This window comes from Camellia sinensis, chromosome 1 (genome assembly GCF_055761805.1).
Source record: "Camellia sinensis isolate YWXY chromosome 1, ASM5576180v1, whole genome shotgun sequence".
In the NCBI taxonomy this organism is placed as follows: domain Eukaryota; kingdom Viridiplantae; phylum Streptophyta; class Magnoliopsida; order Ericales; family Theaceae; genus Camellia; species Camellia sinensis.
Window position 1 is genome coordinate 164342732 of NC_138961.1, and position 27220 is coordinate 164369951.

A 27220-nucleotide genomic window follows, 5' to 3' on the forward strand; every position below is an offset into this window, starting at 1 on the left:
CAATAGAAGCTCCAATGACTTGCCATTGGAGATGCTCTAATATTGAAACAAAATATACCAAATTTGGAGAGTTGTCTTTTGAAACCCATACTGAATCGGGCTCGAGTGCTTGTAAATCATGGTTGTTGGTGTACTAAAATTCTCAAACTGTTAAGATGATTCTAAATTATCAAAATATAACATAATAACATTTTTGAATTATCTATTGGGCCTGAAGAGTCTGTCATACAGATCTCGAGTTAGTTCAAAATTGGTACACGTAAATTGAGATAACTGACCGTACAAAAAAAAAAAAAAATCAATGGAGATCTAAACTCAAGCAATAGAAATACTCTCAGAGGATTTATTATAATTATTTAAAATTAACTATGCCTTTATTAAATTATTCTTGTTATTATTTTTTTATCAAAAGGATAGACAATTTTATGAAAATGATAAAATGATTAACAAAATACTAGTTTGCTACCCTTATACTTTTAAATTATTTTAAATTTTCTTGATATAATATATAATATTTTAAAATTTTTTGAGGTATGATTGCCTTCCTCCACATCCCTTAAATCTATCCTTGATGTAGACACACTAGGCTTTTCTATTGCATGCCTTGCGAGTAGATGTGCGACCTCATTCGCATTTAGCCGCACAAAACGAAAATCATATCCCACAAATCTTTGTCGAATATATGCCTAATGTTTTCTTTAGCTGTGATGCTATGTCTTGATTCCCTTACACTATATTTGGTTGAGAGATTTGGGAAGAAATTTAAAAAACTAAAAATAAAAAAAGATAGGTAAAATGTGAATAAAATATACTTACATTTCACTTATTTTCACACATTTTTTCCCTCTCATTTTTTCCAAATCTCTGTCAAAATCTCTCAACCAAACACAGACTTAATATAATCTTATTAGTATGTACTTTCTTAATTTACATTAATAAAAAAATACTAATAAAAATAAATAAATAAATGAATTGAGCCCAACAACCACCGCTAGCATTGGCTTGAAAAATGATAAAATGGGCCCTGGAATATTTTATAAACAATTATATTAGTTTACAAAAACAAATCTCACTTGAATTTGATAGGTCTGACAAAATTTGAAAATTTAAAGCTAATAGATGGTTGATGTGATAAATTATTTAAAATTAATGGATAATTATTTTTACAAAAAAAAAAAAAAAAACTAATAGATGCTGAATTATTTGAAATAATTGAGGGTTATTATTATTATTTTTTTTCCCAAATACATGAATTATGTGTAGAATATGGTTAATTATACCAGTTATAGTTGTTTCGATCAACTATGCCACACGAAAGATTGAATGAGTTACAATTTTATCCATTGAAAATGATTTAGTTAATAAGTTGAATTATGCAAACTTGATTAACAATTTTGCAGTTAAAAATGTGATAATGGTGATATTTGTAATGCCCTGAAATTATAACCTCTAATATATATATATATATATATGTAATAAATATTAATCTGATTTCAAAATATGACAAACCATTAATTAACATATTTTAAACTTCAAAAGTAATCTCTTTCCCATTGAACTATTTAAAAGTTTACATCCCTATTCACTTACATCCACAAAATAATAGCAATAGTTCAATGCCATAATGGCGTACATCTTTTCAAGGATTCTCCTTGAATACACAGAAGTAGGACTTTATCCCAAACACAAAATAGCGTGGAGCTTCAACATTTAGCAATCAAAGAGCCTTTGTGCTCCCATAAAAAAATATCACTTTGGAGGAATTACTGCTTCATTTCCTGAAATGTTAGTTTTGGGGTGAGCTATTACCTAGTAGAAAATACCGTCAACAAGATATATAATTAATCGAGATACATATGATCATGCCATGCAATGAATGAGAGAAATTCAATTCCTTTCATTTTTCCTTTTTTCTTTTCAAATCATGATGCCAACACGTGTAACCAAGTCATGGGGTGTGAATACGCTATGACATCACAAGCACGAGTCACAAACCACGCATAAATATTGTAGACATCCCATTTTGACAAGACTTGAGACTTTGGCGCTTTCTTTTGAACACTCGATGATGAAAATTGAAATGTGCTATTTTATGAATTTCTCAGCAGAAAAATCAGATTTAAGTTTTAATTCCAACCTTACACCTATTTTGGCCAGATTATTTCAGACCAATTCAAAAAATATCTGAATTTTTTATTTTTCAAAAAATTTAGCAGTTTTGAAAAAATCAGCTCTCACACCACATGGCTAGCCAGCCATGTGTTTTGGTGTTTGAGAATCCTATAAATACCATATCATTTTGTTGTTTAAGGAGAGGAAAAAAAAAAAAAGTGGAGGACAAAATTATGAGAAAGAAAATTTTGTTTCAAAACGAGGGAGAAAAATTTGGTTAAGAGAATTTACATTTCAAAAATCTTGAATGAGAGAAATTGATTTTGAAAAACATTAAGTTATTTTGAGAGCAAGAGAACCTTCCAACCATCCAAAATTCTATTAAAGCTAGAACTTGACATATATCATTGAAATTTCAAAGCTTACAATATAACCGTGAGGGTGTAAAAGAAGAAAGTTTGTTAATAAGAAAATTCATCTTTTCCTCCAAATGTGAGTTTTCGCACATTCCTCGTTTATTTATTTATTTATTTTTATTTCTCTTGTTTTTAAATATATAATATAACATGGTAGAAATGGTTAGCTGATTTATCTAATATAGTTTTTTTATTTTCTTGTATTTCTTTTTTACTTTCTTAAATATGTAGTTTTATTTTATTTTAATAATAATGTAAATAATATAATAATATATTAATTACATTATGTTGTATATTATTATACTATAATAATATATGTTTTTCGTGCGGTGGTGGGTGAAACCACTATGCACACTTCTATTAAATACATGTATATTATTATTATTATTATTATTATTATTATATTTGTCTATGTTATATTATTATTATTACTGTATTTGGTGTAACGCCCCCCAAAAAATACAATAAAGATAACTCATATGTGGGATAAATATGAGAAACAACATACTTTCATATATTAGAGTTCACGGTTTAATAACTAGTTAAATGCCATGTAGGCTTACATCTTTCCAAGTTATTGCTTGGTTACACAAATTGAGTCTCGCTCATTACAACTTAATCCCTTGGCTTTACAAATAACAAACATACACACATAAGGCATAATTAAGAGGCTCTTGCTTCCCGAAAGTCCATCCACGCTATTGCCTTGGAGGAAATATTTCACCTGCACCTAAAAATGATATTCCCGTATAGGATGAGCCAACAGCCTAGTAGAGATAATCTAACTAAATGTATGAGGTTTAGCAAAGGTATAAATACTACGTGCATAAACAATATCGATACTAAAACATCCACAAGCCCTGTATATTCATATGCCATTAAGACCTAACCTCATTCCATTTTCCTTCAATTCATTTTAAGTTCATATATGCTACCCAATTCATGAGTTAAATTCATTATCTTTCGACAACCAAAATGAGACTACTACTCAATCGTTTTCCAATTATGAAAAATACATATAAACACTTCAAACTTGCCATTTTATGGATATTTCGTCCGAAGGAATCGACACCCATTTATATATGAAATTTCGGGCCTGTCACCCAGGACACTCTGGCCGACTTGCTTTAAAATGGAGTCCATCCCCTTTCTCCTCCCAAACAAATATATATATGCAATATATTTATAAACATAATCACATATGGAGTTGTAGACGTCCCCGAACGTCCCAGGAGGGAAATCCCCCCACGTTTTGTTCATTTGGGCTCACTATAGTTCATGACTCAATGTCACGGTCCTGTATCTAATCTCGCAGAGTGCAATGCAAGACCGATGAATCATCAAAGAGTCCAAATCCGGTAAATCGTTTTTTAAAACAGATTTTTTGAAAGAAGTGCCAAACATGGACTGCTTTGCCAGATACCGAGTCGCCACCTAAATATTTTATTTTGGAGAATTTAGGAAACCCTGACTCGTTTGCCTAAGGCCACATGTCCGTCATCACCAAAGTTGCCTCGGCTTGGGAACTTGGGTACGATTGGGGAAGGTCACTTCGTGAGCACCCCCGCTCGCCCGATCAAAGATCGGCCTCTACTAACCATGATATCGAGTTTTGAAAACATTATGTGTTCTTAACCCGATTATTAGCCTATATTTACTATGTGATGCGCACAGCATACAAATATAGACTGGATCGCCTGAATTGGAACAAAACATTTCATGTTTGTTTTTGAAAGCGGTTTGCTACTCACAAGTAGGCTAAAAATGTAGATTTTGCCACCCTCGGGTGGGCTTAGAAAAGATGATGATTTGCACTCTCAAGTGGGCTTAAAACTCATAGTCAATGCATTATTCCAGTTCAGATAATCCAACCTTCACCCACAGACATTCAGGCAGTTATATCACATAAGCACGTAGCCTCATGGTAAGCATGCTATCATGGCAGTCACTCACACACATGCAAGGATGCTAAAGCATAAACACTTACCAAGTACTCCAAGCCAAAACAGAAGCTATGTTAGAAATCCATGCATGATCCTAACTATACAGAAATGCCTAATGCAACACATGTAAAAACTACAATAGGATTGGCTATTCTAAGAATGACATATGAGATGCTACAGGTAACACGTATTCAACTTGGAATTGAAATACGATGCAGTTAGTGTGATGCGCCGAGCCCGGTGCATGCATGACAGACGAATGGATGCAAACATGTGTGCATAAGTATGCTAATTGAAACATATCCTAATCTAACCATCATAAGCCGGTAAATAAAAGGGAGAAAGACGTGGGGTTGGAAGACATGCATCACACACACGCACACTTATTACAAAATTGCCCTCGCTCGGAGGGTCCGAATAAATAATTAAAGTCCGAACAAATAATCAAATATTACGAAACCCTAATTAATTAACAAATTAACTAGGAAAACAAATAAATTAGCATACAAATTCATGGACTGCCTCAGCTCTGTTCCGAATGATGAAAGATGCATGCTCGAGTTGCATTGCGCAGAAATCCATTGCGATGCCCCGATTCGCCTCTGTTTGCAATTAATCCCGGAATACTGTGCAAGGCTTTAGAAAGTTGCTGATTTCTGATTTGCTGCAATAGAGAGCAAGAAAGGGGCATGGCAAAGTATTTTCACATATGTATGCACACCTCGATCCTCGTGCCACCAATCACGCATCTCGATGCACGATGGCCAAGGAGTCGAATTGCACGACTCGATGTGAAATGAATGCACATATAAACACAACAAGGCCTAGACTCTATCATGGTTAATCCGGAGTGTCGGCGACCGGGATTTGAGACACGTTCCGTCACTTGGAGTACGAAACGTCCCTCGTTTTCTGTGCTCGGGCTAACTCCTACCCCAAACACAATGCAAATGAGATGGCATACACAATGCGACTAACATGTAACCTAGCATACGCAATGCTATGGACTAAAATGGCATACACGATGCACGTGATGTAACATGGCATACACAATGCTCTAACATGCAACCTAGCATACACAATGCTATTGATTAAAATGGCATACACGATGTATGATGGACTTACACCAACATGAGTGGACCTCAGCCACATTCACATCAGTGGCCATATGATGAAAATGAGACAACTGAAATACATGCAAACATGCACGAATGCAGAGGACCGATCCTAAGGCAAAACATGCAACTCTAACTAAGCATGGCAGATGATGAAACATGGCATAAAATGACACATGATACAGCTCTAAAATGACACAAAAGATGGTCCTGAAACATGTAAATATGGCACACAATGTAAGCTAGGGGGCTCGGGTACTGAAACTAGTGAAATGTGTTACTCTAGAGGTAACCAAAGCAATGCACCAATGGAAAAACCAACCCCAAACAGACCCTAGGCAGGTTTGAAACAGTGGGGAAATGGCCTAAAATGATGGCTCGGAATGCAAAGAAATGGAGCTCATTCAATGGCCCGAAAACAAGGCATTCATGGACAACTCTCAAGTACACTTAAGGATTATAAAACATGGCAATATGGCATTGATACAAGCTCTGAAATATGATGTATAATAGACCCAAAACATGAACACACCTCAGTATATGCATGTAATGAGCCTCAAAACTCAAAGTTAAGCATGGGTATTGAACTACAAGCATGCAAAACAAACATCATTCGACCACAAGACCCAAAAACAGAGCTAGGGCAGTCCAAAATATGCACAAAATCAGTTTAAGGCAAGGCCAAAAAGAGCTAAAATCAAGGGTCAACAATGCATGCGAAATAAGCTAGTGAACCATGATTTACACTACAAGTATGTGAAGCACATGAGGGCTCACCGAACCAGTAAAAAATAGAAGTATGCCATGCCAAAATATGCCCAAATAACCACTGAAACTCAGTCAATGCATGCAAGAATGAAGTGTTCCTTTGGAAGGCCATGAGGTGGATTACTCTACACATACAAAATGGACATACAAAGTGGCAAAACTACCTCTGGAAAGAGGTTATGACAGCCCTGAAACTCACTGAAAAGGGCCTGAAATAGGTCAATGAAGCATGCAATGAAAGGTCCCTTTGAAAGGCCTTGAGGAGGATTGCTCTACACATGCATGAGGGACACAAAATATGGCCAAAAGGGCTCTGGACAGAGTCAAGGAAGACCTTAAAACTCACCAAATAGGGGCTAAAATATGACTTCACAACATGCAAGTAGGAGCCCCTTTGGAAGGCCAACAAAGCTAGTAAAGAGAACAAGGGGTGAGAGGGTCACCTCTCTCTGATTTTAGGGCTAAAAAACACATCTAAAAGGCCAAACCAAGGCCAACACAAATGCTCTAATGCATAGCCCTAATCATGAGGAAATGAAGCCTGCAAAGGGGAAGGTGACCCCAAACAGAAAAGTGACCTTAATCAAACTTAAAGAGGAGCTCAAAAGAAATTTTTTTTCAGTTTATGTCGAAACCCAAAAATGCTCGCAAGTAGGGCTAAGATATGAATCAAAATAATGAAAAAAAAAGGGAAAATAGAGGCTTACCCTTGTAGAGCCGACCCTCAGCAACTTCTGGACCAAGGTAATGAGCCTTTAACCTTTGCAAATCAGTTCCAAGGTGCTTGGATGGATGGTAGAGGTGTTGTGCTAGGAGGTGTAGTGTAATGGGTGCAAGAATAATGGGGTTTGGAGCTTGAAGAAGAGGGCTATGGAGGGAGAAGTTTATAAGCTTCAGCCAAATTTTTCTAACCCTTGCAAATGGTGAGGAAAGCTTCTCTTATAGAAGACAAAGGGGCAAGGCGTCTCTAAGAAGCTTCAATAAAGGGTCAAAGCTTCTAAAAGAAGCTTAACCAAAAGGGTCAAGCTTCTCCTAGAAGCTAAGCAAATGGACCAAAGCTTCCTTAAGAAGACAACCAAGAGGGTGAAATCTCGGAGAGTAGGTCAAATGCTACACAACTGGCACAGCTATATGCAACTTAGGAAGGCCAAAAAGCAGAAGGTAGGCCGACCAGTTCAAGTGGTCAGCCGACCACTTGCCCTGGTCAGCCGACCAGGGTTCAAAAAGGTCAAAGTGAAATGCTGGTCGGCCATACCAGAAAGGTGGCCTCCCAGATGAGTACAACACAACTGTATGGTAGGAGACCAGAAATTGTTGCCTAGGAGAGAGGAAAACTAGCTTTCTAGCAAGGTTCAAAAGGGTTAGGAAGAAAACTTGGTCGGCCTACCCATATTGATGGCCTCCCAGATGAATACAACACATTGGTGGTATGGGAGACCAGAAATTATGGCCCAAAAGTGAGGAAAACCAGATTTCTATCAAGAAAAACGGCTGGAGGAGAGAGAAAATTGTCTCCAAAAGAATTGTTGGTCTCCCACTATAGTACCACCTTTCAAACAAAGAAAATAGGGTTCATACCAAAAATGAACCCTAACCGATGCAAAACGAGGGTTCGGGGGCCAAAACACGCGGCCTGGGGCCCCGAAAACAGTCTATTAGGCACCGGAGGGGGCGCGCGACCACGAAGGTGACCTCTCAAGCCACAATGTCCCTCAAAAGAGAGGAAACAAGGTGTGTGCCAAAAACCGGAGCAAACGGAGGTAGTTAAGCGGTCCCGAACCGAGGCACACGGTTGACGGCTCTGAAAACCAGAAACTTGTCTCCAAACGGGAAAAATGGCCTACGACCACAAAACGTAGCCTACGGCCACTGAGAGATGGTCTACGAGACCTCTCCCTCCCTTCGGGAAGAGAAAACAGAGAAAACAAGACCTGGTTCGCAAACTGAGGGAAAGCACAAAAGAGCCCCGAAGTCCGGAGGCAAGGCTCGCAGCCGAGACTCTGAAACCTCAGAACGAGCACAATATGCATCATCACCGAGTGCTCAATCGGTGACGTCTGAGTCTTAAGGTTGGTCAAAAATAGGGTGTCTACAGGAGTACATCCCCTTTCTCCTCCCAATAAACATACATATACAACGTATTTATAACATAGTCATATTTAATGATACCAATAATGGATTAGCATTAAATCGTCTAATCCTCATGCAATTTCTACAACAATCATAGCTATCTTCCACCGATAGCCCAGTACAATTATTTCTAAAGAGATGTTCAATCTCAAAATAAATATTTTATTCAAAACTTACATAGGTGAGATAATACATATCCAATATCACTAATTATAACCACAACCTTCCAATTTCACATTTTCAATGTTAATCCCAATTATCTACACAAAATAATAATTTAATCAAAATTAGGGCAAAATCTCCCTCTTTACAAATATCAACCCAAACACCAAAACCAAAATCAACTATTTTGGCACAACACAACCTTGTATCCAAACCTCAAACCCACTTATGCCAATTTCATCAAAAACCCTTCTTTTCATTTCACACCCAAATCCTAGATTTGTCCAAACCACAACTAAATCTCATCATATACACACAATAGCAAATAACTAAGCTAAAAATCATATTAGAGTGTAGAAGTTCCCTACCTCAAGTTTAAAGAAGAAAAGAGTTGAAACCCCCAAAATCAATGACGATGAAACTCGATCTCCACCGCACACAATGAAGCCCTCGAGAAGTTACACAACTTTGACGAAGGAACTATGGCCAAAATCCCAATGGATTTGGAGAAATCAAAGAGAGAAGATGGTTTCTAGAGAGAGAGAGGCTCTAGATTTGGATCTTGGAGACTTTTAGAGAGAGAGAGGATTGCAAAAAGTGATTTGAAATGTCACTTTCGCGAGCTGATAAAGCGCAGTCCGCTCGAGCATAGAAAGCCCCGCTCGAGCATGAAACCCTGTGCTCGAGTGTGAAATACGCTCTCCCAGTATTTTTGCAGACACAGTCCCCTCTCTAGCGCCAGAATGCCCGCTCGAGCGTAGATCAAAATTTTAGAAGCTCGCTCGAGCGCAAGAATGCCCGCTCGAGCAGAAGAGCCAAATTATGGGCAACAAAAGCTTGGTAAAACAAGCAACCAACTTGTTCCCAACTAGAAATGGCAACAGGGCGGGGCGGGGCCAGGGATCACCCTCCCCGTCCCCGATCCCCGAAGGCACAAAAGTCCCTGTTCCCATCGCCGATCCCCGACGGGGAACCCATTACCCTCCCTGCCCCCGCTTCTGCCCCCGCCCCTGCTTCTGCTCCCTAACAGGGATCGGGGATCCCCGACCCTGAAAAATCTCTGTACAAAAGCAGCATCCACAACAAACAACCCCAACCCCAACAGATTAACAATCACAACATTACAACAACAAAAAAAAATGGACAGATCTAATACACACTCACACATACACACACAGACACACACATACATGTATACATATACAACAAATAAACCAAAAACAAAAATGGATACTGATACACACTCACACACACACACACACACACACACACATACATGTATACATATACGCAGATCTGTGTGGATCGCACACGGATCCATGTCGATCGACTCAGATTTACGCCGAAACATGGCTGAAACTGCGGTGTTACGGTGAGAGAGAAGCGAGAGAGGAGGTGCTACTGTGACGGAGGACGGCGAAGTGGCGATTTTGGAGAATGCTGACCTTGGCGAAGGTAGAGACGCACTGGATCTGGTCTGGATCCACATGGGTTTGAGAGAGTTGACAGAGAGAGAAGAACAAGAGAGTGAGAGAGAGATGAGAGTCAGTTGAGAGTTGAGAGAGTGAGTTGAGATGAGAGTCAGAGAGAGATGTATATGAGAGAGAGAGATATATATGAGTCAGTAATACAACTAAACAAATATATAAATATAATACAACTAAAGTAATACAACTAAACAAATATATAACTATAATACATATAAACATATAAGTAGTATATGCGCGGGGATCCTTCGGGGAAATGTCAGGCCAGGGCCAGGGCCGAGAAATTTATCCCTGTCCCTAGCCCAAAAATTAACGGGGATGTATTTTTTAATACCAGCCCGGCCCTATGGGGAATAATTTTTGGGGAAAAACCTACTTATCGAGACGGGGCGGTCTGAGTCCCCGTCGGGCCGGGTTCATATTGCCATCCCTATTCCTAACACACAACTACAACCCATAACCAACATTAAGGGGAAGACAAGGGAAGCAAGACATGAACCACCATCCAAACCATACAAACCCGAGTCCGGAACACCACAAGAGACGGGTCAAAACCAGGATCGCTATAGTTGGTTTGTTAATAATTTCCAAACCCCACATCTTTTATTCAGTATTGTAAATATCGGTGTTATAATAATTTCTCACCTCCGCTTTTTTCTATCCATTTCATTTACTTGCCATATTTGTCAAAAACATCATGCTTTTATTTTTCATCATATCCATGCTTTGCATTCATGGTTCATGTATCTTGATTCGGCTAAGTCTGCATCTGTGAGTTTAATCAGTTTCTATGTGAGTTTATGCGCTACCCCACGTCTTGAGATGATTTTCATGTCATGTATTAGTAGTTGAATTTTTAGTTGCATTTTTGTGTATGTATTGCATTGGAATCTTGTATATAAGATCATGCATGCTTTACTAATTTTATTCTGTAGTTGTTCGCGAGACATTAGTAAATATGTAAATTTTTATGTTTTAGCATCCTGCTTGTATATATTTTCCTTACTATGTTTAGCATCCTACCATGTGGCTACTTGTTTACTTGATATAACTATATGAATGTCGATGGATGGAAGTTGTGTCACTTAATTTGGAATGATGTTTATTTTCATGTTTGTAAACTCAATTTCTTTGAGTTGTACATCTTCAAAACTCTTTCAAATACATCAAATCAGATTGTTCCAAAATAAATGACATAGTCTATACTTGTTTGCTTCACACAGTAAATTTTAGGATTTATGAAATAATCGGAATATGGACATATATAGTTAATAAAACTCATATTATGGTTTAATAGTGGCAGACATTTGATCGGGTGAGCGGGGATGCTCAATTAATGACCTTCCTCTCTCATACCTAAGGTTCCGAACCAAGCATTTTTTGTTACGATGAACAATGGTCTTGGCATGAGTCATGGGTTTGCTAATTTTTCCAAAATATTAGGTAGCGACTTTAAGATCTGGTGATGCAGTCTATTTCTGTCAATGGTTTTGCAATAAAATGGATTTTCTATGAAAATTTCCAAAGTTGGAATCTCATCTATGTTTCACATTGCACTCGTGAGACTAGCTCAAAGAAATCGAGAGTCCGAACTGTTTAGTGCGCACGGGTATCCCCGGGCGATGCTAAAAATATATATAATTTTATATAGAATATAATCCAACATTTGTGGACTCTAGCAAAGGTGGGTTGTTGGACACCCAGAACCCTTCATTCCATATTTGCTTGCTCCTAAAACGATAGATCTGTGGACACCAAAAAACCTTGTTTTTCTACATTTGCCAACTCTAAAAGGGCAGACTCGTGGACACCCCAAAACTTTTTCCCACATTCGTCCAACGATATGCTCAAGATTGGGCAATTGGGCACAATGACTCTCTGCGCAGGTAGCAATACAACATATAACCCATTACTCAAAATTTGACTTAACTATCTGGACTCACATGCTATTTATCCTTTTTTTATCCTTTTCCAAATCTCCACAAAATTGAAAAATTACATGAGAGAAAATTATAATGTACATGATGCATAAGTTTTCTAAATTTGAATTTCCCAAAGGTTTATTCAATATACAACAAAACATAACATGAGAAATAATGCTTTCAATTCCACCATTTCCACAATCTCACATTTTTCCATTAATACATACATATGTCAAAGACAGTTCTAAAATCTCATACCCAACATTATTATTAAGATTATTCATCAAATTTTATGGTTCAAGAGTCAATTTGGTCAAAACCCCTCATCAAATCAATTTTGAAAAACTAGGGTTTTGGAAAAAAAAATTGGGGCTTTCCCCTCCTTTGCACATACAGAGTCAATATTCATCACTACCAATAATATTCAACAAGGATATTCATTAACTTTTCCAAAACATGGAGTATAACCCCTTTTTATTCCTCAAATCCACTTATGTAACAAAATCTTCTCATATATCTATATAACTAAGAAAATACTACATATGTATCCCAAATCGTAGATATATCAAGTTAAAAGTACCCCTACCTCAAGATTGAAGATAAGGGATGAATACCCAACTCTAAACTCCAAGAAGTCGCGAAACAATCGGTAGAAATTTAGAACCAAGCTTGTTCTCCAACCTCTTAGGAAGATTTATGGTGGATCTAGGGTAAAATCAAGAGAAATCAAGTGTTTTTGGGCTAGAGTTTTGGATATAGGTGTTAGAGAGGGAAAGGATGTGAAAAAGTGAAATAAAAATGGATTTAGATTGACTTTTAAATCTGTTTATTGTCCTAAACAGACCGCTCGAGCGAACTTTCCATTGCTCGAGTGGTAAGTGCAAGATCTCAAAAGTTTTGCAGATCTATAGTGGAAGACCACTTGACTGCTTGAGCGGTCTCACCTTATAACCAGTTTTGCAGGCGAGATGCTGGGAGTCCCGAATCACTGCTCATATAACCACTTTACCGCTCGAGCGGTCTCCTTGAACAAAGTGTTACAATATTCAAGTGATATTTTGTTATTGTTTGCTCACTTCTTATTTAGTATTTGAGCTCATATTATTTTGATCATTTTTATTATTATAAACTCTATTACATATTTCACTACAACAAATTGCACTTTTGGCGACTACTTTTGGCGACAACGTCAAATTTTCGTAGCCAAAAGTATATTTTTGGCGACACAATGATCAATTTCGTTGGGAAAAGTAGACCTTTACCAACGCAATTTACTATCGTCGCTAAAAAAGCATAACATTGACTAGGTGCCAAAAATATTGGTTGGTTGGCGCCAAAATTTCATAAATTTTAGCTACGAGCTTATTTTTAGCAACACAATAAGCGTCGCTATTAATGTGCTTACTTTTGGCAATGACAAGTTGGCGTGGGCAAAGAGTTAAACATTTAGCGACGATAATACTATTCGTCGGTAAAAGTTTTGGTAGTGAAATGAGGTGATTTAGTTATTTGTATTTTTATTGTAACTTTTCAAAAAAAATTGAATATTCTAATTATTGAATTGTAAAATTAAAGTGATCATCGAATTAGATCACAAAATGAACCCATCAAGCTCAAACACACTCTTAAGTTCAAATGGCTAATTTGAGATAATCTAAACTTTTTCAAAGAATGTGGTTAAATTATCAATTTCAATATGTTTAGTTTAATTTTCAGAAACTTATTTTAGAATTTTTTTTTTCTAAAAAACTAAAAAACAAATTGGTGAAAAAATAAAAAAAATCCTTATTATTTTTGTATAATGTTATCTTTTAGGAGGTCATAAATAATTTAAAAAATTTTAAAAATATATTTTTGATTTTTATTGTTTAAATTAGTTTAATTTTTTTTATTTATTTATAACATTCATTCCAATTTTAATAGCCTTTTAAAAATGCTGTAAAAGATCAGCTAAGTTTTCAAATGTCATTTTATTATTGTTATAATTGAAAAGATAAAGCTACAGAAAAGTTTAAAACCAAAATCCCTAAAATTTTGGCGCGAACATTCCCCGCTGGTTTGGGTTCCTTATTCTCCTCTGATAGTGGAGGGGTTCCCTTATTCCCCGCTGGTGTGGGTTTCCTTATTCACTACTAGAAATATAGCTTTTTGCGTCTTCTTTGTTTGCAACGGATTGTTTAACCGTTGCAAAAATTCATTTTTACATCAAAATCTAATTTTATTTAAACTCAAAATGTGTTTCACCGTTATTTCCCAAATTTGTCTCCATTTCGCGCTCTCTTCGACTGAAGAAGAGACCTTCAACGGTATGTCTCTCTCTCTCCTCAAAATCTCACTCTCCACTCTCTCTTGCTCAACTCTCTTTCGATTCTCCACTCTCAATTTTATTGTTCATTTGAAGATTTCGATCAATTGTTGATGAAGATATGAAGATTTTGATTGATTTTTGATGAAGATTTTGATCTATTCATAATCGGTAAGCCTAATTTCTCTGAATGAATCCAACTCTCTCTCTCTCTCTCTCTCCCCTCTGTTGTGCCTCTTCTCCGTCACGGACGCTTCTCTTTCTCTTTCTTGCCAGAGCCGACTACGGAGACCTCCAATTTTTCAATTCTAGGGTTTAATAGAGTATTTATTTTCAAATTCTTGAGATTTCTATCATTCTCATCTCTCTCTGTTGCTTGGGTTTAACCATTGATTGAATTCTGGGGTTTTCAATTGATGATTTCAAATTGCTCGTGAGAAAAGGGCGAATCAAGTAGTATTATTAGTAATAGCAGACGCAAATGCTAATGAAGCTCACTTACTCACTCACTCTCTCTCTCTCTTTCTCTCTCTCTCTCTCTCTCTCTCTATATATATATATATATATGCCATTTAGTTCGCTTCTGATGAAGCTCTGGTGCATTGCATTTTGAATTTTGTTTTGAGTTGTATGAAGTTCAATGTGACTCATGTAACTTTGTTTCCTGAATTGATTCAAACATTCTAAAGTGCTATATTTTCTGTTAAAGAGGCTTCGTGATTGATAGTTTGATTTGAATTTCTGATGCGTTGAGTTTGTTTTTGTATTACTGTTTGTTATCTGCTTCATTAGTCGTAGTTGATTTCTATATTGCTCTGTTTAATTCTGATTTCAAGCTCAGTATTGCTGTGCATTGCTTCTCTACGCTCTCTACCAACAGGTTTGATTTCATGCTCTGTTTTTATTTTCTCCTGATTATTTGAGATGTGCACCACAAATTCAGGAAAATTGAAGAGTTTTGGCTAGTACAAGAAGTACCTCACCCACTTTTGGATGGGATCTACAATTCGCCAAACTATCTAAAAATTTTGCTAAGAAAATAATAATTGATTTCAATTATAGATTAGAAAAGAATTTCTGTTAGTTACTGAGAAACTGTCAATTTTTACCTTTGCACCTTTGAAAGTTCTAGAGTTATTTTAGACATTGTATGAGCAATAAACATTTGAATAGGACTCTATATATCAGAAGCTGAAACATATGATAAAATGTCTACTTATGCATCTGTTTTATGTAGTTATAGAATGAAATCAATATCCGTTTGCATGCAAGAGAGGTTCATATGCATCATTTTGGCCATTTCCTATTCAGCTTTTGGGGGCAATTGGTTAACATGGTATTACTACTTCAGTTCTAAAAGGTCCATAGTTTGTCTCCTTGTATGTTTTTGTGCGTCATTATATATGTTACTCTGCACTTTAGTTCGCATGTTAGGATGGCTTTTTACATGTAAGAGGAGATTACATTAGTGAAAGAGTGTGAGAGAACTTAATACGTATTGTTGGGCCCTTCACATATCAAGTTCTTTCATATATCAAATGCATATACACAAAAATAGATACATGCATGTGTGTACTTGTGGAATATATGGTTAGTAGAGACTAGAGGGATCATATACGGTTATGCAGGATAATCAACCCATACAACCAATGTTGCCGATTCATCTTCGAACTTGGAAGGCTTCCTTAGTTGTATAAACTGCAGTCTTCTCTCAGTTTGTTACCATCGTGAACTATTGAGTTCTGACTCTTCCATGTACCCTGTTAAGTGTTTGTTATTCAGGGGTTTATATAGTAACTTCTTAAACTGAGTTATAAACAGATCTGTGTCATTTTGTTTTGCAGGTGGCAGAACGGATTCTGTGTCGCCACCTATTTAATGAATCAAAGAGAGCATATGTGGTGCCACAGTGTGTTGAGGAGCTTCTGAAGTGTTTTCGGCTAGGGAACCCAGGTGAGAGTTTGGGCATATTGAACTTAGATCTTCTAACTACTAAATGCATAATTTTGTGCTCTTATTATAATCATTATATTTCTAGTAGCAGAAACAATGTGTTATGTGAGTTGGATGTGTCAGATTTTCCTCATTTCCTTATAATTCTCTTTTACCTCTCCAAATGTTTTCCCAAATCCAAGATCCAAACACAGCCCATCTTATTTATTAACATGGCCATTTTTTTGATCTTTTATTCATTTACTTAACCATCTTATTTTACACGTCTTCACATCTCTAAAGTTAAATGTTTGTCGGGTCATTTTTGCATGTTCTTCTATGCAGACTTATGCTTGATTAGTGTTTGAAAAGAGAAGTTTTCTTGTGGCAAAAAAAAAAAAAAAAGAAGAAGAAAATGGCCATGGAAAAGCAATGAAAAATAAGTTTTTGAAATGTACTTATATTCAATAAGATTTTGTATATCTATTCTCTAGATATATTACTGGTGTGGAACACTTTACAAAGCATCAAGTGGCTTGGGTTTCATACCTAAAGTACTTGCTTTTTCATTTCCAGAACTCCATTAAAAAAATTAGGAGCCACTTGATTTTTTATTTTTGTTACCAAAAATAGTAAAGAATTGTATATCATATCAGATACTTTGTAAAATTAATTTATTGACAAATTGTGCCAAAAATATATTCTTGTCACTGACTTAAGTTATCTAATTAAAAAAGGAATATATTGAGGAAGGGCCTAAGGAGGTAAATGTTCCAATCCAGATGATATAAAATATCAGGAGGGAAGTGGGTTTTCAAGGGTGGGCTGTTCCTTAGTGAAAATAAGATTTTAATGTAACACGGTCTTCATAAATTGTGACCTTGGTTGTGAAGTTGGCAATGGACATCTATGGCATATTCCTCTTCTCAATGTCAAATAACTTATTTTTACTTGTTTGTGTTTTTCCTTTCTCACAGGAATGGTAATTTGCCTCTCTCATTTATCCAGAAGTACCTCGTGAAGAAACGTGATCTTACAAGTGAAGCTGAGGTGAGTCTATTCAGCGTTCTTTTCCACAATAAATAGGCTAGTAGTTTTGTTAAGAAATTAAGATGCACATTTTCTTTTCTTTTTTTTTCTTTCTTCTTTCTTTCATTTTGTAATATATTTACTTCATTTCATATATCTCAAACTACCAGGTTCAAAATTCACATATCTCAAACATTGAAGCTGATCTATTAGCTAAACGAGGAATCTCTCTCTCTCTCTCTCTCTCTCTCTCTCTCTCTCTCTCTCTCTCTCTCTCCATGGGGAAGGAGCTAGTATCATGGCAATCCATGTTTTTCACATTTTCCCCTTTTGCTATATTTTGCAGGTAATCTTTATTTACTTCGTTTTATCCAGATTTATGCACAATCGTTGTCATTTATTATCAAGAATAATTAACAGGGTGCAAATATCACAGTATTGGGTGGTTCTTCTAAAGCTTTTTATCGGTTAGGCTTCAACTCATAACTTTTTTCTGGTTTGTCTAAGGAAAAAATTAAGGGAAAGTAATAAGGATGAGACATGTAAACAGTTGTTTATTTGTAAGGACTATAAAGGCCATTCCTCTTGGGTTATGTTATGGATCACATTGAAGTCGTGGTCCTTCACTGCATTGTGCTTGGACCTTTGGTAAATGTTTCTCATTCTGTTTCTCCCTTTCATATTTGATTTGATTTGATTTTGACAAATTCAGTTTACCTCTAGTGATTAAATGATCTATTTTTATTTTTTATTTTTTTGGATCTGCCAATAAGAGAACTAAGCAAAGAGGAAAAGAGAAAGGAACAGAGAATAAAAAAGACCCAAACAGAACAAAGCAAGACTAACACTAAAAAACAAAGGGGACAACACCATGGCTTCAAAATTGATTCAAACAAAAAGCTACGAAGTTGAGTATCGAATTGAAGCCTCTCTAAGAGAAGCTTTTTAGCTAATTGAACTAAGAATTCCATTCCTTTTGAATACTTTAATATTAATTGGGCAATTGTTTATGGAATTTTATGTGAACCCCCATTTGGTTGAAGTTCATATTAATCACTTACGTGGCAAAATAACAGATGATGGTTATAGTTTTTTCATGAATACCCTTATCATGGTGGTTAACGATTTGTACCTAAAACTCTTTGGTTTTGTGAACGGTGCAATCGATTTGGGTTAAACACTTGCTTCAGGGTTGTCATTCACAAAAGTAAGTGTTTCCAAAGAATTGCAGCCGACGCACACGGTGCATTTCTTGAATACACCAAAAGAATCCAGTGTGGAAACTCAAACACCACTACAGGGAGAACCAAGGATATCCACATGCATGAGCAATGATGGATTGGTCACCTAGGTAATATGCTCCTATTTCAGATGAACCAATCAAATGCTTTCACACTATTTCACCAGTATGCTTCACAACTTTGTGTTGTTCTTGAAGGATTACATTGATGCGAAGCTGCCTCACTTTGAAATGCCCCCAGGAATGTGAAATAATGAAGCTGGCCTAGAGGTTGCAGATGTACCAAGCTCATTTGAGATGCATGAATCAGATTCATCTGATACCGAAAACCCTCCAAGCAGTGAAGATGAAGAAAGCACACCCAATTTAGAGCATGTATTGAATTATTTGAATTCATTTGACATGGGTAATGGATTACATTCTAGGACGGTCCTTGCGACGAAAAAGCGTGAAAATGCATCTCATAAACAGCATAGGAAGCCTCAGAGGAAAAAATACCGGTCATGGAGGGTCGGGGGTGAGGATGGTGATGGAATGCCAGTAGTAAGAGTATTTCAGAAGCCAGCGAATACGGGTCCTCTTAAAGTTGGATGGGTCCTCTTAAAGTTGGATAGGTCCTCTTGTAGCTCATTGTGGGTGCCACTTTTTACTTGCTGATCACCAGTATGGTTTCCTCTTACCTATAGTTTTTAAGTTTATGTTTCTTAGTGAATGCAATCATTTTACTTGTTTTCTTCTTGTTGCCAAATTATTGAATGATGTGAACTTTATAATGATTAGGAGTTTTTAATTGTAATATCATCATATTGTTGTCTGACTATAGAGAATCTGAAACCTCTGTACATATCGTAGAGATAATGCATATGCCTTCCATATCAGAAATCATTGAAATGGACGTTATCTGAATATTAGTAGAGAATCTGAAATTAGTTTACCTTGTGTAAATTATTGCCATTGTTGCAAGTGAATGATTTGTAACTTGGACAACATTTTTTTCACTGGAGTGTAGAATGCATTGGATCTACTGCTACTGATTGTTTTAGTATAGTTGGAAATCGAAGGTTTTTATTTTATTTTATTTTTTACCAGTTGATGGTAAAAGCTTTATGTTTTGGCCAGTACTTGCGCTTGCATATCTATTAACTCTCTCTCTCTCTCTCACACACACACACACACACAAACAAAGACTGCTACCAGATCAATAAAAAAGCTAATGGACTTTGTTTTAAACTTGTCATTGATCAATACAGACTGCTACTAGATCCTCCTTTTTGCTGGTGGCTGATGGCTGTTGCTTGTTGGTTTGCTCCAGCTGTTGGTCTGCTACTGCCGCTGGTTTGCTGCTGCTGCCGCCCTCGTGGCTGATGCTTGCTGGGCTGCTACTGTTGCAATGTTGCTGTGAGGCGGTTGCTATTAGATGTTGGTCTGCTGGATAAGTCTGTCGGTGATTTTCATGCAATTTTGCCTGTCTTTGTTAGTTTCATGTTTTCATTTTGTTATCTGTTGTTTCTAATGTGGGTTCACAATTTGGATGTATTTGGGTATTTTAGTGACTTTACCCTTTTAGGTTTTATACATTGCTTCTAAAAGTAGTATCAGTAGTGTTTTTTTTGCTTGCACATCAACTTTAGGTGATTTCATATCAATGTTATTAGTTTGTAATAGTGATGCCTAAGGGATGCCTCTTGTAAATCTGTAAATCTTATAAAAATATATAAATTATTTTCAATTATTTTTGTTAGTAAATGTGTCGCCAAAAGTTTATTTTTGCCCACTCATATTGTGTTGCTAGAATTGTATTTTTTGCCAATGCCAATTTGTCATTGCCAAAAGTAAACCTTTATCGACAAACAAATCGTTGGCAAATGGCAATATTTACGGACGTAAATGTGTTGCCAAAAGTTTACTTTTGCCCACTCATATTGTGTTGTTAAAAGTGTATTTTTTGCCAATGCTAATTTGTCATTGCGGAAAGTGAAGTTTTATCGACAAACAAATCGTAGGCAAATGACAACATTTACTGACGTAAATGTGTTGCCAAAAGTTTACTTTTGCCGATGCATATTTTGTTGCTAAAAGTATATTTTTTGCCCATGCAAATTTGTGTCGCGAAAAGTGCCACACAATCATCATATTTGAATGACTTTTATCGACGCAAGGTAAATTGCCGACGATGGATGAAGACTTTTATCGACTACTATGTTTGTCGCTATAGGCATTATTTTTACCAACGCAATGATAATTTCGTCGGCAAAAACTTTTGCCGACTCACTTTTGCCTACGGGTTGCCAATGTAGCTTTGTGTGTTGGCAAAACTCTTTGCCGACGAATTTTCCCTTTTAGCAACATATTTTGTTGCGTTGCAAAAGATGCAATTTCTTGTAGTGTTTAAGTAGATTTTAGTAGTTATGTATAAAAGCAACATTTTTGTAAAAATGGTATAGTCTAGGAAAAAAAGAAGTTAGATACATAATAGTTTCATCACATATATATATATATATATATATATATTGTATGAAAGGCCCCATATCAAAAGCCCGCTTTGGGCTCGAAAATGTAACAACCAGCCTTCACTACAAGAAAAAGGGCATACAGCGACGTTTTTTTTATGACGTTTTTCCAAAGCGTCGTCAAATCTGTCCAGATTTTTCAAATTCTAAAAGACCATTTTGTGCGCCAGTTATTTCTTTTAAATAGTGGCTCAACTCAAGGCTATGGCATTCTTTTATCCTAATTGAACAGAGGCGTGATTTTTGGTAGAGAGAGAAATCGAGGCGTTGGATCTTCGATCTCCATCAATTCTTCGACTGTTTGATCCGAAAAATCTTGTTCCACTCTTGATTTGAGGGTATATCTTCCTGATTGTTCGAATCCTATGATCTAAATCGATCTAGGGCTCAAGGTTAGGGTTTTCTGGAGCGTATATCTTCCAGATTGTTTGAATCCCTATGATCTAAATCGATCTAGGGCTCAAGGTTAGGGTTTTCTGATATAGATTTGCTGCATTCACACAAGATCTATAAAATTTCATGGCTAAAACTAACGATTTGGAATTATTTTCTCTTGATTTAGTTGATTTCCAGGTTTTTTTGCTTTTGTTTTGTGTTTTCTCCTTTTGTTTTTGTTCCTTTATTCTTTCTAGCCCTTGTGTGGTAAACTCTTATCTTTCATCAGATTGAGCAGCAGCAATGGTGAATCGATTTATCTAGGGCTTCGAGTACGGTGTTAGTGTATTTGATCATGTACGGGACAAGCGGCGCTGGATGTAGATCGTTGGAAACAGTGAGTAGAAGCTCAACGATGAAGAGATGCAGATCTACTCTCTCTTCGATTAGATCTGTTCTCTCTCTCTCTCTCCGACCTGCTAACATGGTAATATCAGATCTGCTTTGTCTCTCTCTAGTCCATTATTTTGCCTTTTTGTGGAATCTCATTTTGGCATTTCTTGCCTGGAAGAGAGTGTTCATCACACTTCTCCAACATCAATAATCTATTTTTATATGTTGAAAATGTCTTCCAATTCTTGATCTATCCTGTCTCTCTTCTTGCTAAAAGGGTAGGATGAGAGGTCTCTTTGGTCAAAATGCCTGCATAGTGCACAAAATCTAGACCAAGTTGTGGTGCTAGAGTCCCATATTCTTTTATGAAGATATATGTTTCCATTTATGTACTTGACTATGTATACAATAAGGAATAGAACTGTGACACATCCAGTAATAAGGAAAAACCTGCAAATATAAATGCAAAGAAGGTGATTTATATCATGAATGAGCAATATTACTACGGGTGATAAGCTATACGAACAAAAAAATACATTTTTTTGGGTACAGTATGACATGTTTGAACTGAGCAATTCGTTTTAAATTAAAACATCCATAAGAAGGAACTTAATTTCAAAAATTTCATCATCATAACAGTCTATATACACTTTTTGCATAAATTTTATGTAAGAATAGACTTTCCCTATTTATGTAAGAATAGAATTTCCCTATTATTGCTATCTTTTTGCATAAATTTCATGAAAAAGTTTACAGTTCTGTTGTCCTGCAAGGGATGAGTAAGAAAGAACAGAAGAAGAAACATGTGATTAATACCCATGTAACATATTAAAATAGAAGAGACGGAAAAGAAGTACTAAACATAGAGGTTAAAAGGAAGGGGGAAGGGGAATCAACCTTGCTTGATGTAATAGACAATAGACATAACACTTCTTTTGGCTTTGCTTGTTTCAGCTAAGTGTATCCTTGTTGAGGAGTGTCTTTGTGAGCCTAAGCCTTTTCAGTGTATTCCTAGTGGCTTGGGCTGTAAATTTTAGGTAGAAACCTAACACAACTTATGTGGCTGCCCTTAGACTCTAACTGGTTCTGACTTCTCATACTTAACAGCTCTAGTTTTTCCTACACTAGCAACGGCCCATAGGAGACTAATTACACTATATATATATTTGTTTGGCACCATACTTGTCCTTGCTATTGATATTTTTGGTCAGGCACATTTTTGCTATAATGTCTGTTTTCTCCCCAATGCAGTATGCAGGGACATCCTGGGATGAACTAAAACACGTAAGACAGGCTGTCGGATTCTTGGTATGTCCTCTTGGTTCTTTATCATGGTGCAATTCAGATGGTATGCCTTAGATACTTTTAATTTGCTCACTATTAATGGTTTCACTATTCTGGAACTAGTGGATACTGTTTGAGCCAAATTAATGTCTTTTTCTTAGTTTTCTCCTTTGAAATTAAGTTTTACTTTTCTAAACTTCTTAGATTGGTTAACCTCTTATTTTCTCTTTATTTAACAATAATCACATATATAAATTTTATAAGTATCCCTCAACAATGGTACCAAATATATATGATTCAAGGATACTGCAGAATTGTAGCTTTATAGAGTATGCACGCTTTACTGTGATGACAATTATAACACTCCAAGTGTATCCCCAGATGTGAGCTGAAAGAAATGACAATATAATCTTCTTCTTTAGAGCTTAAATTAAACTTCTTGTCTTGTAATTTGTTTTTTATGCTTGTTACCGTGCTGAGCTTTTTCTAAGAATTCTAATAGAAATTTTTCATATTTTTACAATTATACACTTGACCCATGTGGTCCTATTTACATAACAGTTGGAGATGGCGGAAACATAGAAACAACTGATGTTGATCATGTAGATGACAAATGTCCACACAGAATACTTACCAGAAATTGTAGTGGCATGTAGTGCTGGCAACTCAGGTCCAACTCCTTCAACTGTCACTAATGTGGCTCCATGGATCATCATTGTTGCTGCAAGTAGCATTGATAGAGTTTTTCCTTCACCCCTTGTGCTAGGAAATCAAATGAAAATTCAGGTAAAACTCTAATTTTACACACAATATATATATATATATATATATGACATTAGATCCTCTGTTCCTAGATCATTACATTGCCTTATCTCAAAGCACTTTCAACCATTATATCTATATGTGAAAATCTCAAGATTATGTAATCCTCAAGGCATAATCAAACGATTGGGATTGCATTGGGAAAGGAAAATGAGATTTGGGAATCCTCTAAGAGAAAAGATCCTTGACTGTATATTGGGCCATACATATATACAGACACACACATACATATGGCACTATTATTTTTTACCTAGGCCAAGCCTTCATTTACTAAATGACAAATTAAACCAATACCCTTGAAAAAACGTGTTTTGTTGCTTTAGTCTGCAATCTTAAATATATGATTGGATCTTCTAGACAGTGTCTACTTGGTACCTTTCATGCAAGCAATTGGAAGGAAACAATATTGTTTTGTTTTCTAAAAGAATAGAGTTTCCCCAAAACTCGCAGGGAGGATATAATTTGCAGAGTTTCAGTAAATACCAAGAAAAAGAAAATATTAAAATCTAATTATTGATGATTATCTGACATCCTTCACCAAAATGATATTATTTTGTTGCCAAATTTGTGAAGCTTTTCTTCTTGTTTAAGAAAACACTGAGAATTATAGTACAAATTACAGAGTTTGTTAAAAAAGCTAGGAATAATAATTTATTGCCAAATTTTTGAAAATGTTGAAGAAAAAAACTTTAGAAATAATCTTTCTTTATTGGAGTGACCATTCTCATTTTTGTGTTCACTTTCTTTGTTTTGGGGGTATACATACTAATGGCTTGATATCAAATATTTGATTGAATTTTTCAGAAATTGCCTCCCCGGTACCCTTTCACCAAAGCTTGTAAAAGGAAAGATTGTTGTCTGTTTGGGATTCAATGTCCAGAGTGCTATGGAGGTGAAAAGAGTAGGAGGTGTAGGTATCGTCCTAGTAAACATCTACGGGAGTGACAGTGGTATGCCCCTTGGAGCTCAATTACTTACAGGAACAACAGTAAGACTGAATGACATAGCTACAATTGTCAATTACACAAGGACTAATGTGAATCCAACGGCAACATTAATCCCAGGAACTATTATTTTGGGTAGTAAACCAGCACCATTCATGGCTCCCTTTACCTCATTGGGTCCAAATGGCCTTGAACCTAATATTATTAAGGTACCTAAGCTGTTATATTTGATTATTAATTTAATGTCACAAAGTCAAGCCTAACCTCCATAATTTGCCTCTTCTACCTGTGGGCGCTATGTATTTTTTGAGTCTAAGGCCCATTTCCCATACAAACATTGGACTAACTTGCTTAGATAACAAAGAGTCGTCACTTAATTTTTAAAGAGGAATTAAGAAACCTTTAAAGATAAAAACTAAGTTAAGAGTCTTTGCTTAGACAACAAAGACTCTTTTCACGCCCTCTGTCTCTCTGTTTTATAATTGTTTGACAATTTACATTTCTACACTTCCATATGATGTTTTTGTTGTTTACTCTTGTAAGTGGCAAACCTTGGTTAATGTTATGAACTCTTATGGACGCATCTTCATTTTATACCGATTACTGACAGGTGCGATTCTCGCTCATGAGTTAATGCGTGGGTGGTTACGCCTTAAAGGTACTACATGAGTTCCTTCTGTTACTTTTCCTTTTTTCTTTGATTGAGGGTCATAGAAGACATGTTGATGCATGACAAGAACATTAGAGCAACTTCATTGATGTAGTATTTAGGTGTAGCAGTACTAAAGAAGCACAACACAACGTAAAACACTCCGACAATGTAGAATATGGTCTGCTAAAATAGCACATATTTTATACTACACCAGTGGAGCAATTTACAAAGAGACGTCTCACCTACCACCTTGCCCTCTCTACAGATTTGAAGAATTAATATTGTGACTGCTAAAGAAAATCTTTTAACTGAATGCCATCAATAGCTCATATTGAATGCTAGTGACAGTGATTGACTGATTTTATTTTATCTTTCCTTCTCGACACTTGTTTGAATGAAATAAACCATTCTATGATTTTACTTCATAGGTTGATATTCATTCTTGGTAAAAACTATCAATTATGTACCCGCAGACTGAATGTTCCTTTCTTCTTGTTTGTTTGAGGTTCATTTAAAATTTAGGTCTATAGTGCTCTATTCTGACCAGTGATTTGTAAATTGATTAGTAGGATCGACATTTGAGAAAATGATATTTTTTCTTCTGTCTCTCCAAAAGTCATATTCTAGGTAATTGTTGCTTCTGGAGCTGTGAAGCATGAGGACCTTGTTGAGCAAGTGAAGAAGTTGTTTACCAAATTGTCATCAGATCCAACCACAACTTCTGAATTAGTTGCCAAAGGGCCAGCAATTTTTTCAGGATTTTTTGTGTTAAAATCCTTTGATTTTTTATTTCTCTTATTTTTTCTTTTTTTCCTTGGATCTGACAGTGGGTGTTTTGGTTCACTTCTTATTTTTTGTATTAAATGGGGGAGTGGTGAGAGAGAGAGGAGGGTAATGTTATTTTGTGGCTTTGTATATAAGGTTGTAATTTTTTGATTGAGAATTGTGAATTCAATTTTTGGATATGTTATTTTGTGGGAAAATTAATGCTGTATTTGTTATTTTGGGGGAAAAGTAATGCTATATTAAATTGAATGAGAAAGTGAATTAATGCTATATTTGTTATTTGAATGGGAGTGTTATTATTTCATATTAGTGTTATTTAGTTTTATTATTAATGTTCTTTTAGTTCAATCACATAAAATTAGCACAATTTCAAAACCAAAAAAAAAAAGAAAAAAGAAAGAAAGATAAGACGGCGTTTTTAAAATGCCACTATAACGGTTGGAATTTTTAAAATTAAAAAATCCTATGAAGGCGTTTTAAAAACGTCGCTAAAATCATGGCGACGTGACAGTATTGTTAGGGCAGGACATTTGGCGGCGTTTTTAAAAACGCCGCCTATACTAATACAACGACGTTTTCCAAACGCCATAAACTTATAGCGACGGCCGCGTCGTCGGCGTTTGGTAGTAAACGTCACAAAAAAAATTAGCGACGTTTTTGGTACTTATAGCGGCGTTTTTTAAACGCCGCTAAAAGCTTAATTTCCAGCAGTGCTTACCAATGGCTCTATAACTCTATACCTAAATAGAAATCCTTTCGGTTTGTACCATATGCATCTTATTATGTATTTTTACGATAAATATTAAGTAATTTTTATCATTTGAGAAACACACAATATATGTATCTCACTTCTAGTATAAAATACGCGAGGGGCATGCAAAAGGCATTGTTGT

The 27220-nt window shown here is 36.0% G+C and overlaps 1 protein-coding gene across 3 annotated transcripts; it reads left to right on the forward strand.

The window, feature by feature from the left end:
• Nucleotides 1–21132: 21132 nt before the first annotated feature.
• Nucleotides 21133–26612, forward strand: LOC114311666 (uncharacterized). Of its 3 annotated transcripts, XR_014340915.1 has the most exons (6): nucleotides 21133–21536; nucleotides 21736–21933; nucleotides 23091–23147; nucleotides 23730–23909; nucleotides 24750–25547; nucleotides 26158–26612. XR_014340915.1 is itself a non-coding variant. In XM_082888506.1 (5 exons), the coding sequence occupies exons 2-5, from the start codon at nucleotides 21802–21804 to the stop codon at nucleotides 24888–24890; spliced, it is 510 nt and encodes a 169-aa protein (XP_082744632.1). In that variant the 5' UTR covers nucleotides 21133–21536; nucleotides 21736–21801; the 3' UTR covers nucleotides 24891–26602. The 3 variants fall into 3 exon arrangements, 1 of the variants encoding a protein (XP_082744632.1); XR_014340916.1 differs by having other exon boundaries at nucleotides 23685–23909; nucleotides 24750–26603; XM_082888506.1 differs by having other exon boundaries at nucleotides 24750–26602.
• Nucleotides 26613–27220: the final 608 nt, after the last annotated feature.